Consider the following 14,774-nt stretch of genomic DNA (forward strand, 5'->3'; position numbering starts at 1 on the left):
AAATTATTCTGTTCAACTTTAAATAGGAAAACCAAAACTGCGACGCAAACGTGTGTCGGAGTGCATAATTATCGTCGACGAGAAAGCGTGAGCTATCAAATGTAGTTAACTCGGAACTAGATAGAGCGCGCGCGTTGCATGCAATCGATGAGCTATCTGTATCGATATTCGACTACGTACGCGCGCTCTATACGGGAATCAACACAACCAAACATAAATGATACCAACTAGCACTGGCTACATTTTTATAAGCAGTACACAGCTGTGATGAAGATGTTTGAAAAGTCTTTAAAAGAAAATTTACACACCAACAAACTTTGTATTTCTGTTAATTAAATAATTAAGCGGTAATATCTGAATGAATATTAGATTTCAACTTTAAAATACATTGTTTCATACAAGAAAACTACCTACACAAAGCGCTCGGAATCTAAATAATCATGCAACGTTCATGCAAGAAATTTTTTTCTCCATATTTTTATTATTACGGGATAAAACACTGTAACCTGTTTTTCAGCACAAGAGTCAAGGACTACACAATTATATACATGCAATGCCAGATTGAATTTGCACTAATTCAATTTGTGGTTCCACATACCCCAGTATAACTACATTAATTATATGAATTTATTTTAAAGCATTTTTTTAAAATACAATTAAAATATGACTAAGGTTTGTTGCGACATTTGTTTAGACATAAATTTAGGAAACTTTTTTGTAACACCTACAATGAAAAGCCTGATGCTGTGGCCCCAACTTATTCTTGTAAAAATTACAATATTTTTCTTTAGAAGTAATAATAAAGCACAAACATGCTGTGTTTTTTATGTACGAATATTTTTCTTTCATCCTGAGGGAATTATATTATTATGAAACTTAATTAATGAATTTAAAGTATTTAAACATGTAAAATCAATTAATTAAACTTTATCAATTCACAGTTTTAAAGATTATATCATGACATATGAGCCATAGAAGGTTGCTCATATTCAATTTATAAAATTAATACAAATGGAAGTTACATGATTATCGAAAATTTTGGTAACGAGATTAACGAGATTAATTTCATTTTCAGTATTTTAACATGTTTTTCAGTATTTTTTGAAGGTGTAGTGGTATTTTTGTAGTTTTAAATGTGTTTGGGCTGTCCGAGGTTATTACCTAATCATTACTTTTTTATTTAGTGTTTTTCTGTAGACGGGTCTGCACGGCAAACAAGGCTTAATGAAATTTTTTTGGCACTAGGCCAATTTTTTTTCTCTTCTGGCACTCTCACCTGCAGCACTGCAGCATCAAGTGTTCATGTTCAAGTGCTGTTGACATAGTGGTCACGTAATCAATAGAGTTCATGTACGTTTGTATACTATGATTTAATTCCATTACTAAACATGTTGGTTAAACCACATTTGAGATAGATAAAAGCAGCTGATCATGTTTCAGTAATACTCTATAAAGTTTGCACTATGATAAAATTTTTCAATACAGATTATTTGGATGTTTTAGGCTACTTCAAGTTATTATATGTAAACATTAATAATCACAAAAATTGAAGAAATAACACTTTTCTCATCTGTTTTGACAGATAGTGCCTTGCTAATAGCAGGTCTTGTATCACTTCAATAATGCAGAAAAGAATGAGCAATATGTGGCCTAAGTCCAACGTAATTATTGAGCAGTTTCCTGTATATTTAGTTTTGCATGTTTTACATTGAGGCAGCAAGGAAGTAAGGAATTAATCTTAATTTTTTTTAGGCAACAGGCAATTCTGCCGAGGTCCCCCCCCCCCTCCCGGCCACTCTTGCCCCTCAATCTTGATGTGTATTGTTTGTACCAATGTACTGCTACCAACGCATGGCAATTCAAGGTTCTAGGTTTGTTAAAGGCAAGTTTTATAATTGAAGGAACAATAATGTTATGTTTAAAATGAAACTACATACTGAGGGAACACCAGTTGGAAATTTTTACATGAATCTTTAAAATTTTGAAAAGTTCACAGAAAGGTAAACCATTAATTAAGAATGTTTTGTGAATGTTTGTAACAGATAAATATATAAAAATAATTATGATGTGAAATGTTTTTTTTATTATTATTATTTGTATTTGTGGCACTGAAAGCAAAAGTACATTATTTGAGTTTTTCATACTATACCCTAAGAGTCATGAAGTATTACTAAGCATTGGTTTGAAAAATATTCATCAATTAAGTAATTTTTTGTTGCTGTTAATAAAATTTTAAGTACATAATTTTATCTTTCAGTTAATCAATTTCATTATTAATGTAGTGCTATGATACACTGCCCACATGAAGTTAAATATAAAAAATATCTTTAAAAACACAAACATTATGAATTGTCACCTCCCGTAATCATATCTGCCTTGAAATATGATCCATTGTTTCATTGTTAACATATTGAGAGCATTCTACTTGTTCCTACTCCATGGACAGTTTCAAATAACCAGAAGTGGGGTTACACTCCTGTAATCCGGAAGCAGTGGGAAGTATTTTCATGTTCATTATCAAGTGCATTTTTATTAAACTTTTTATGATACGTCAGTAATTACTTCGTATGAACCACCACGTAACTATTTTTTATGGATTGTTTATTGCTATTGTTACGTTAGGCGCTAAATCTGGACCAATCCGAGCAAGGCGCCGGTATGTGAACGCCAGATCCTGTTTCTTCTGGGAGTTCCTCGTGCCTCCAAGGACTGAACCTGCGGCACTCGGCGGTATATTTGGGCGCCAATTTGGACTTTATGAACTTTTTGAAATAGTAACTGCCTTAATTGTAGGCCTAGGGACGAACAGCATCTTATAGATAGGATAGGCCAGGCTGCGTTAAAGGACTGCGTGTGAAGAGTGCGATGCAACAATATACGTAAGTCGCTACACCGGCCGTCCTTCTCGTGTTCCCAATGCTGGCAGCTGTTTCCACCACGGCGCACCGCAGGTAACAATTCCTTGATATGCCACTGGAGGTCATAAACAATAGAAACACAACCATCTAATTTCTAGAGATGTACGAACCTGCAAATTTTTAAGTCAAGTCGAGTCGAATTTTACAATAATTAGTTCGAGTCGATTCGAGTTGAGTTTGTAGATCATAAATTCAAGTCGAGTCGATTCGAGTCTGAATTTTTATTTGAATCTTTGACACTTAAGTCGAGCTTGAATATTTGCACTTTATTGCTAAGAGTCCTTAGATGGTTGTCTTGTTATATCATGGCCCACTTAATCAAATATATTTAAAATACAAGTATTAATACAAATAATTCATTTAGGTTAAATTCTTAACTGATATAATACAATTCAATAACTGAGGTATAGAGCATAGAATAAAAGTATTTTCGAAATTTTTAAATTTTATTTAACAAATATCGCCCAACTGTGAAAATTAAAAAATTCGATATCTCCTAAAGTATTTGAAATTTCTTATATCCGCCGGCTTTAATGAAAAGAGGAATTTAAAGAGCAAATAATAAAAGTATTTTCAGATTTTTAACATTTTTTTTTTTCGCAAATACCGCTCAACTACATATTTACCTTATTTTGAACCGAACGAGTTAGCTGCGGCCTGTAGCATTCACGAGTCAATAAAAAACATTGAATATAATTTAGGCTTGTTGGCGCGAAGGTTAGGGTAAGTTTCACACAATCATTAGAACATTTTTGAAAACTTTCACTTATGGGAATTGGCGCAACATTACAATAAACGTTCCCATAACAAATATACCTAATACATTTAAAGATTATTGCTACAACACTAACGCCGTTACGTTGCCGGCCAATCGCAAGCTGGCACTTCCAACCAATACATGCTTTTGTATTTGTATTGATATTGAATAGTTACACTTTATAAAATACTTTATACTTCATAATTAATTTTAACTTGCCACTTAACTTGGATAGCAAACAATTATACAAAACGCAATCTCGCCGAACGTAATAGTGTAAAAACAAACACGGAAAAAAAATTCATGTTCGCCAACCTATACTTCCTAAAATTAGTGGAGCAAAGTTTTTTTTAAATGCCATTTCGTGATTGGTGACGTATCAGTCGCAAACATGCGCACAAATATAACGCTACCGTTAATTTATTATTGTAACGTTGCACCGATTGTAGCACGGATTTACTAAAAAAAAAAGTAATATTTCTGCCGATATTATGATTATAAAATTTAATTCGTGTTTTGTTTATTAAAAATGTGTTCGTCTTCTTTGCTATGTGGTCACACCTGTTAAGTTGGCAATATGTAAAACTAAAATATAAATAATATGGCCGATTGTCGTCATTGTTTGTAAGTAAGTGTTTCGGTCTTACGTACGTAATTTTTAGTGTCGGCCGAAGTCACGTAAGGAGATATTAAGAATTTATTGTAATTCAATTTTATTATATTTTATCATAGAGTTTTACCCGAATTTCCTTTCGAGTTTCGCCCCGTCGAGTAAAATAAACTCGAATGCCGAGCCGAGCCGAGCTGATGCTACTCACTCGACTCGACTCGAATTTTCGAGTCTCGGCCCATCACTACTAATTTCACCTAACGACAAGCTGTATTCAATTGACATTTTGTACACAAGCTACTGTTCGCCATCACTGTGAATATCAGTTTAGTTTCGCCCAGTGGTCCTTTGAATAGATTTAGTGCCTACCACTAGGTTACTGCTAGCCGGCAAAATTTATAATATCAAAAACTATAACCTTGAGAAACTATTGTAACATGAAAACTATAGTTTTGTGATGATACTGTATTGTGAGAGTGTCTGACTTAACTTCCAGCTTTTAATCTGCATTTGTCTGATCCAGACTACTTATCCTTGTTTTATTGAAGGACTGAACCATTGTGTTTAGTTTACAGTCTGGGTAATCCTTGTTTACACTGTTAGCTGTCAACTATCCATTATTATTGATTTGTCAGTCATAGGTTTGGTATTTGATAGCTTGGGTATTTGTTTACATTGGAAAAGTATAAATCTGGAGCAATATAAAAAAAAACAAATATTCAAAAAACATCAGTATTTTTTTCATTTTAGATAAGCATCCCCATCTCACTCTTAAGGTTTCGTCACAAGCTATAAGCAAGTGTGTGTTGTTTTTGTTGATTATTGTTGCTATTGCAGTGCTTGTGTTTCACGTGGCTGAAGTGGGTTGACTGCTGGATCAGAATCCAGTATGCTACCGATACCACAAAACAAACGCAGTATGCACAATGCTACCACGAGTGTATTGTGCAACACAGCACCCACACTACAGTGGCAGGCAGCATACACCACCATATATAACATAATAACACGCTGCTACCACCTCAACACAAGCACTACACACAATGTTAGATGTAAAATTGTAAAGTCATTTCTAAGTTGGACTAAGTTGCATTTATAGACACTTTGCCCCCAGAGATGAAGTGAAATAAAATTTATCTGATACTGCAATATTCTGTATTTGTTTTTAATAAGTTCATAAAAAGAGATTCATTGTGGTGTGATATGTTTAAATAAGTGCACTATTTTCTGATACTGTGTTATGTTCGGGTATTTATTTTTTTGTTAATTATTGTTTGACAAATTTTTTTTTTAATATATTTAAAATAATTTTATTCTGGTTTTCCATACTTAACATTACTTTAATGTCTCAGAAAGAGAAAAAGAAAGAAAGACACCAAGATTCCAGTTATATGGGCAACACAAATAACATAAAAATAGGGACAAAAAAAATTGGACATTATAATTTTTCAGAGTAAAAATAGTAAATAATTTAAAAACTAATAAGTGTAGAAGCAGTAGCGGAGGGTTGCCTACCAGCAGGTCGCTGTTGTCCACTCGCATGTACTTGTCCATGAAGTCCAGGATGGTGAGCCACAGAGCGGTGAAGGTGGGCAGCGACAGCAGCGGCGTCAGGTGGTGCAGGAACACCTGCAACATGCCGAGAGAGAGCGAGTGGCAGCGCAACAACAACACAGCCACCGAGCGGCGACTGCGGGTAGCCCCGGCCGAGGTGTGGCGTGGTGAAGGAACACTAACAGCACGGGAGAGACAACACACTCGGAGAAGGAGGAGCTGTGAAGGTAAGCAGCGACAGCAGAGGCATTAGATAGTGAAAGAACACCTGACACAAGCACTGAGGCACTGAGTGGTCAAGATGAAAAATGACAGCAGAGTTCTTGGTTTGTACGAACTCTTAATAGTGTGCCTGAATGGTTCATATTTTCTTTTTTATGTCGCAAGACAGGGTTTCCCAATCTTTTTCAGTCCGCGGCGCACATACATGTTTACTATTTTGTCTCGGCGCCCTAACCCATTTTGCTCGTCGAAATAGATAGGTACAATGATACTAGTGAGGTAGATAAGCACAAAAATTAAAATATCCACATTATGAATCTGAACTGTATATTTATATTTATAAGAATATAAAACTTACACAAAAACATTCAAGGGAGACTTAAGAAAAACAAAAATAAAATACAATAGCTACCTAGGCTAGTCAATGTGATGGGTGAGCTCTACTTGCTGTCCCGCCCGCGAAATGAGTTCCGACTCTTGAGGCGGACTAGGGGAAGGGAGGGGATAGTGTTGCGGAGGGAGGGGTCCGTCTGACCTTGGGTAGCTCACATTTTTACCAAGACCACAGTTGTCTCGGGCGTGTAGTAGATCAGTATCTGTGAGTGCGCAAATAAGCGTAGCACTACGCGAGCGCTAGAAATTAAATTGTTTATTTTGTACCCGCGAACACTTAAGTTGAGGTTTCGGAGAATGGTAAAGAGAATCGCTTCACGGCGCCCTTCTTAACTTTCTGCGGCGCACCAGGGCGCAGCGGCGCACACTTTGGCAACCCCTGTTGTAAGATGATAAATTATCTTGTGTGTTATTTAAATACAGCATAAACGTTATTATTTTTAGCCTCGTATTAATTGTTAAAGACACGTCATATGCCAGAATGCCATTTGGCGAAGGAAAAGAAAAAACAAGTCTTCAATAATATAGTTTTTAAAAAAACACAGACACAGCGCTCATGGTCAAGATGGTTACATATCTTCCATTAACAGTCAAAGTGAGAAGCTTTGTACGGGGCTGGATATAACACTGTATGAAAACATTCACCACAAACACTTCACAATTCAATATCCATATAACATAGAATCATCATAACTTAGACAATCCTAACTTAGAAACACACAATGCCAAACCACATAACTTAGAACTATCATAACTTAGAAATACACAATTTAGAACAGTCATAACACAGAAACTCTTAACTTAGAACATGTATAACTTGGGAAATTCTATCATGTGTGTTTCTAGGTTATGACAGCACTCCACCACAGGATGGTTAGATGGGTAGTGCAGGAACACCTGAGACAAGCACAGACATTAGAACATTAACAGTGACATCCGGGGCGTCAGATGGGCAGGAACACCTGAAACAAACACACAGTTCACTTCGCCTCGCTCACGTGTTTCGCTGCCTACTAAACTCCCTGGGACCCTGTGAACTTTTATGAATCCATCCCATTTGCATAAAAGAGTAAAGTGTAATTACTTAGTTATACCAAACACATAATGCTGGGATTTAAACACACACAAATATATAAGATTAGGTTTTCTTATTCTCCGTTCACTCTTACCTGAGTTTTGGAATAAACAAAGCCTCTTGTAAACAAACATTTTCATTGGCTGCCGGCCGCCGCGCACATTATTCGTGCGCAAGAAATAGTCCCTTGGTTACGTACCATTTGTAAGTATTTTTACACGGTCTTTTTTATAACAATTGTTGATATATAGCATTATAGCGATTCATCATTAATTTCCAATACAGTTTAATGTGTCAGCAAGTATGTACTTACAATTATGTTAGCAGACGCCGTGTGTACAGTGGCATAAACAAAGGTACTGTACAGTGTACAGTTGATGCCCGGCGCAACAGTTGCATTTCGGATTCGCGCGCGCACGGTTTGTTATCAGTAGCGGATCCAGAGGGGGGGCTAAGGGGCTCAAGCCCCCTCCAAAAGCATCTGGTTCCACTATTGTTTTAGTGTTTGCCTTGATAAAGCCTAGCCTCAGCTGGGTCAAGCCCCTCCCAAACCAAAATCCTGGATCCGCCACTGTTTGTTATGGCTGACGTCGGACCGAGTTTTGTAAAACACAGAACGGGAAAGCCTTTGAAAAGTGCACAGAAAACTATTGTGTTGAATGTTTTTAAAACATTTTCAGACAAATATCCGGATTGTCAAGTGAACAATATCGCGAGTTTAACTGCGGAATTTAGGCGTGTTTCGAAGAGCAGTGTGCTTCGTGCAAGGAAAGAATTACAGGACACCGGGGCATTAACATCTTCCGGGAAGAAAAGGAAACTTGAGTATCCTGTTATAACAACTTGTGATGATTTTGTGAAGACGGTTATTAGGCGTAAAGTGCATAGTTTTTTCTTCGCAAATGAACCACCTACGCTGAACAAAGTGCTACGGTGCTTCCTGTTATATTACGTCTCCGTTATTTTATTAGCACCGACTGTACTGAAGTGTGTGTTGCAACTAGTGCTTAGCGGGCCAGATGAATTCAGCCTATCACTTGCTGACGCGGCGCAGTGATACGGCGGTGTTTGTTTATTTCAGAACTCAGCTAAGAGTGAACGGAGAATAGTAAAAAGTGTTTTCCTACAAACCATTTTACAGCAAGTTTATACACAATTATACTACTCAGGTTTATACAAGATTCTTTTTAGCGAGGTAATAGTGCATTTATAAGTCCGATTACCACTTTGCTGCACTTATGTAATGTCTCCCTTTCACCTACCAGACTACTGGCTAATATTATTATTATTTTTTACTGTGTAGGCTTTTTAAGTAACATGTTTCTGAATAATGGAAACAGACTTGTTGTATCTAGTTTGCAAATTAGTTGTCTAGAAATAAGACTAACTGGATTACAGAGTTGATATTTGATGGGATTTAACACAAAGCAATGCAAGTGGCTACTGACGGTGAGCGGTTGTTAAGTAAGCTGCTGTATTACTGCTTCAGCCCTGCCTCAATGAGCAGGCTGGTCTCTCAGCTACTCCGTTCTGCTCAGGTGCGTAGTGGCAAGTGGCCTGGTCTGGGTTCCCAGGTCCACTGAGGCCACTCACATATTCACCCCCAGCGCTGGTACGCAACGTCTTGACGTGTCAGCCTGTCTATCTCTTTAAACATGACTGAAAAACCCTTAAATGCGTTAGTTGTCATGTCCAGCCTCCTTTATATTATGTAAGTCCATTGATTACTTCTGCATCACTATGGGCATCAACATAAACTCACTTACATCTTCAACAGCATACTTTGCAAACAAGGTCCCTTCATAATTGTTTTGTCTCGGGGCCCATTAACTGTTGTGATTTGTAGGACCAAATAATTAAAAAAAAAACTTTTTTAATTACAACATTTAATGTGCACTCTCACGCATACGAAAAAATATAAAATACACATAGACAAAACTAGTGGAGCACACACACAGAAAATATTAAAGGTAACATTAAAATTAAACAAAGAATAACCCAATAAGTCTGTTCTTATTCACATCAGTTACTTGTGTTCCTGTAATATTGCATATCCTTTTAATATTTCACATCTTTCTAACCATAAAGTTTTACTTCTCAGGACACGTAAATATGTGTTTCTGCAAAATTTGATTTTTCTTTTTGTATTCACTAAAATAGAATTTTAGGTCTTATCATTCTTTATACAAAAGAATAAATTTCTTAAAGCATAAGTGAATTGAAAATTTCTAATATAATTTTTCAAAGTGGGAAAATTGACCTCCACCTTAGCTAGCTGTATTTTCATTAGTAAAAATTTAACACCTACTTTTGAGAAATAAAACACACAATACAGCCATAAATAACTAACCTTAAGAGAAAATAATTGCCTACGTTGTACAGAAAATTTAGTGTTAAAATCTAAATAAATTTATTTGTTTGAACAATGTTTTAATTTCTCCTGAACTCATAAATCATTTTAATGCAAACCGCAATTTCATTTTATTCTTCTAAGTTAAGCTCGATCATCTATGCCATAATTATGTAATAGCATTATCGCTCATGTCCTACACCTAAATAATATAAATGTGATAGTTTGAATATTTGTAACTAAATTGAATCTAAATATAAAACTGCAATGGATAAAATTTACATAAGAGTTATCTCACAAACTCTATTACCACTCAGTTTATGTATCATTATGGAATGCCAAACCTAAGAGAGTGAAAATATGATAGGTTTAGATCTAAAATTAAACTTTCAAGTCCTGAATCCCATGAGAATTAACTGGAAGTTAGGAAACTAAACAAAAATTACATACATAAAAATTCATGTACCTTTTAAATTTGTTGGAAATCCTACCGCAAAAGGGGGGAAAATATAGAAGTTTAGTTTTATAATATATATCATATTTAAAGGTGTATGAAAAGAGCATTTAAAAATTTAATTTATAGCATCTATTATGTGATTTTTAGCATTTTATAGCATTTTCCATTTTGTGATTTTTAGCACTTTGTAGCATTTAAAAAAATTGTTTACTCGCATTTATTTTTGTTGATTTTGTTGTTGTAAATAATTAAAGCATATGTACAACGGCTACTTAATACAGTCTTTAATGCCTACAACACTACTTATCTTAGCTTATAACTTATAACTATTAAGTAATGACGAGTGAATTTTAAAATGGAGCTCGCGGTTTTTGGGGATTTCAGTTGCATGTTTTGAAATTATTTAATAAATGTTGAAGTTTCGCAAATAATCGTGGTAGTTGAAAAATTTCGCATCTATTTAGGATTTATCGTAATTGCGAATTTCATACACCTCTAATCATATAACTGGAGATAATTATTTGGGAGGTAAGATGAATGGCATACTCACTACATACAAGGAACTATCGACTGTTCTCTACTACTTTCTGAAAGACCACCGAAAGGAGTGAACCTGGTATTTGGGGGTGGAGAGGGGATATGGAGTTTGTTTCTGAAATAAAAAGCATATCTCCAAATTGAAACAAGCTAAGGTTAACTATTTGGAATTAATATGAACACACTAAAATAATGCAAAACTATCCTTACCATTTTCTTAAATCGCAAGCCTAAGGGGGTGATAAATTGGTATATTTATTAAAAAGAAATATTCTCTTATCGCATAATCGTCGCACTCGCATAATCGTCGCACCTATATTTTAGGCTGTCAAAATTGGGATAAAAAAACTTCTTGCGTAAACATCGCATGTTGTTTTTGGTCCCGCTATTGGATGCAGAGCGCTTTGTGTAGGTATCTTTTCCGTATAAAACAATGTATTTTAAAATTTAAATCTAATATTTATTCGGACATTACCACTTACTTATTTAATTAACAGAAATACGAAGTTGTCTGACGTGTAAATTATCTTTCAAAGGCGTTTTTAAATGTTATTACCTTAAACTGTTCGTTTGCATCATCGAGATGTACCATTTACAATAAGCGCTAGTTGGCATCATTCGTGTTTGGTTATGTTGCTTTCCGTATAGAGCGCGCACACGTAGTCGAATATCGATATATCGCCAATTATTGCAACACGCGCTCTGTATCATGTGCCGAGTTAACTACAGTTGATAACCCACACTCTTTCGGGGTGAGTGTGTGTTACGACGACTATAGTTACACGTTAGTTCACGTCACAGATTTAAGTGGCTTGCATTCGTGTCACAGTTTTTTTTTTCTATTTAAAGTTGAAAGGTTTTTGTTGCACAACTTATTAATTTAAATTGTTTGGCGTGCTCTTTTAAATTTCACTATTTAAATAAACATACTTTCTATGAATAGGTATTGTTTTTATAAATAACTTTATCTAACAAAATTTTTTTATTTCTCGCGTAATCTTCGCACATTTTATTCTAAAATCAAGTTTGAAAACTTCGCACCCCTAGTTTTCAAACTTGATTTTAGAATAAAATGTGCGAAGATTATGCGAGAAAACACAGTATTCATTTGACCAAATCATAGAAGGGTAAAGAGGTGAAGAAAGATACTGAACATGACTAAGAAAGACTGAGTAACATTGTGTGTCCACATTTTTAACATTCAAACACAGTACTTATTGAGGTATGCTGTCTTAAAAAAAATTAAAAAAATTAATATCTCTGAAGCTTATCGAGTGGTGTTAAAATATTGGATATAAATAATAAATTTAATTCATTCAATATATAATTTGAAGTTTTGGATGTCTAGATCTTTGTCATTTCATTTTGTATTCATTACTGAAAAAAGTTAGACAAATTTATGGGAAAGATGTAGAACAAATGTTTCATTAAAAAAGTTACTTATAGTACCGTAAAAACCATGGTTTCTTCAGGCGTATGAATTAAAATCAATTTATAAAAACTATATATATAACTCAGGGTGACCCAGGCCAAAATAGCATGTGGGAAGTGAGTACATATTTATTTATTTATTTATTTATTTATGTAGCTTACAGACTATGTTTAAAGTATTAATAAATATTGTATGAGTTGTTATTATGTTTAGATGTTATATTAAGAAAATGACAATTTCGAAAACTTTTATATTTGCATTCCACTATATGGTGATAATACGGTGGGTAACAGTCAATTTTGTAGTGATATACATATATACAGAGCTGAGAGAATCATCATTGTTTGTGATGAAACAGATATCTAGCCCTTGTATGGTTACACGTTTATTAGATGATGATAAAACTACTTTTGTAGTGTCCACTTGGTAAACAAATATGTAATGATCATCTTATGACACGTGCCAGTGCGGTATTTGTTGATGTCCATGCTGTATGTTCCTAACCTCTGTTGCAGGGTCAATGGGATAAGAGTGACTTATAGAACATCTGAAATGTTAATGTTAATAACAAAACAAAAACAAAACACAAATCAGTTAAAATAGAGAAACACTTCTATGATGAAAATATTTATGATAGTAAAATAAAAACACACAATACAGTTATGACATTAACAGGTGCAATACACATAAAATAATCCAGAACACAATAATCATTATATATATTACACAATAAATAATATATATTAATATATATTACACTATAATAAATCTGCTATGTCAATATATTAAAAAATAATTACGTGAGATTTTCTGAATATGCTATAGTAAGTATGTAATTAGGCAGCACAAATAACTAGACAAGGATCCTTGTGAGATAGTTTCAAGATGGCACAATACCACAAATTAGAAATTTATGTAGTAATGAAAAACTTTTCTCAGGGATAAAATGTATATTTTCCTAATTTTCGCTTGGCTAAAACTCCACTCAATACAACACTGAGCTCTCGACACTCCGGACTTCTGAGCTATTCTACGGCCACCATGCATTACATACCTTAAAGCCCTGATTATATGGCAATCATAAAACAGTAATATGAACTCATCAAATATATGTTGCTAATCCTTAGGTAATATCAGTACTACTGATTTAAAACTCACAATATAAATTCATTATGGCATATGATTTCACTAATGCATAGCTTCTCACTGAATGTTAACTACTAATAAAACAATTTCAACGTGTCCTCAGACATGAAATTATTACTAACTAGCAACTGGAGACTCGTTGATTCATCTAAGACTAGACAAACAGAGATTTCCAATGCTATTTAGCAACACTTATAACAACATTATGTCTACCGTATTGCTTTAGAGTCACCCTCTTAATCTCCACCTCCATGTTCATGAAATTAAAATTAAAATATTTAGCTTTAGAAAGATGTAAATTTGAAGTTTAGACACACTTAAATATAGTGCAGAGAACGTCAAATATAATTGGCACGTGTTACAAAGAATGAGATTCCAATATTTAAAAATTGGTTCAAAATAAAATCAATTGTATTATACTAGTGTTTGGATTTCACAAGTCCCTAAATTTAACATTTCGAGTAGCAAAACGACATGTCACAATAGAAATTCAAAAAGATAAACAATGGGTTAAGTGCACTGACGCAATCCCAAAAAATTTCAAACTAGGCGCTCACATATTTTGGCTGCTTTGTAATATTCACAAACAAGTCCGTTGGGTCTGTACATAAAATGGATAAAAATATATAATTTAATTTTGCAGCATGCCGTGTATGATAGGCTAGCATACACCCTCATTGACGTATACAATAGCCAGTTTTAAAGAATTTCTTTAGATTATAAATCAAAGACTCTACACACATACGTATGTGTATTCGAAGATGGAGGAAGAGGGGCAGAGAGGGGGCAGAGAGGTGCAGAGAAGGGCAGCACCTTGGACAGCAGCGTGGCGGCTCGAATGCGGGTCTCCTCCATGCCAGCCGGGTCCTGGCCGCAGGCTGGCTCCAGCAGCTGGGACAGCAGCGGGAACAGCACCTGGCTGAAGCACGCCTCCCACTCGTCAGCAGTCAACATCTGCAGGTCGTGCACCAGCAGAGCCCTCTGCAGGTACATGAGCGCGCTGACTCGCACCTGCCACACAGCACCACGCGGTCAGCCAGCATTACCTCTCTGTCTGTTCAGCAGTGTGACGTGACATGCAGGCATACATGAGCTGCAAGGAAGGCAGACTCCACACCGTGAGCAGGCAGACACCTCATGCTGGCAGGCACCACAAGCAAGCAGGCAGGCGCTACACGCTGGCAGGCACCACACCACATGAAGTGGGGCAGCTCGCTTGGCTGCGACATGTGGTACGGTGGGAGAGTGCAGCGGGAGGAATAAGAAGTGTTGGGGTGGTCAGGCTGGTTTCTGACTTCATAAATATCTCAGATGATTGAACAG

At 35.4% G+C, this 14,774-nt stretch overlaps 1 protein-coding gene across 4 annotated transcripts in view; it reads right to left on the reverse strand.

Annotated features, from left to right (window-relative positions):
* Window positions 1-14,774, reverse strand: part of LOC134542646 (Golgi-specific brefeldin A-resistance guanine nucleotide exchange factor 1) — a 135,270-nt gene that overhangs the window by 23,792 nt on the left and 96,704 nt on the right. For all 4 annotated transcript variants that reach the window (XM_063387052.1, XM_063387053.1, XM_063387054.1 and 1 more), the window contains exons 29-30: window positions 14,265-14,462; window positions 5,801-5,914 (exon numbers count right to left, since the gene is read on the reverse strand). In XM_063387052.1, coding sequence (XP_063243122.1) covers window positions 5,801-5,914; window positions 14,265-14,462 — 312 coding nt within the window. The remainder of the gene's footprint in view (window positions 1-5,800; window positions 5,915-14,264; window positions 14,463-14,774) is intronic.

Source organism: Bacillus rossius, assembly GCF_032445375.1.
Source record: "Bacillus rossius redtenbacheri isolate Brsri chromosome 9 unlocalized genomic scaffold, Brsri_v3 Brsri_v3_scf9_1, whole genome shotgun sequence".
Lineage (NCBI taxonomy): Eukaryota > Metazoa > Arthropoda > Insecta > Phasmatodea > Bacillidae > Bacillus > Bacillus rossius.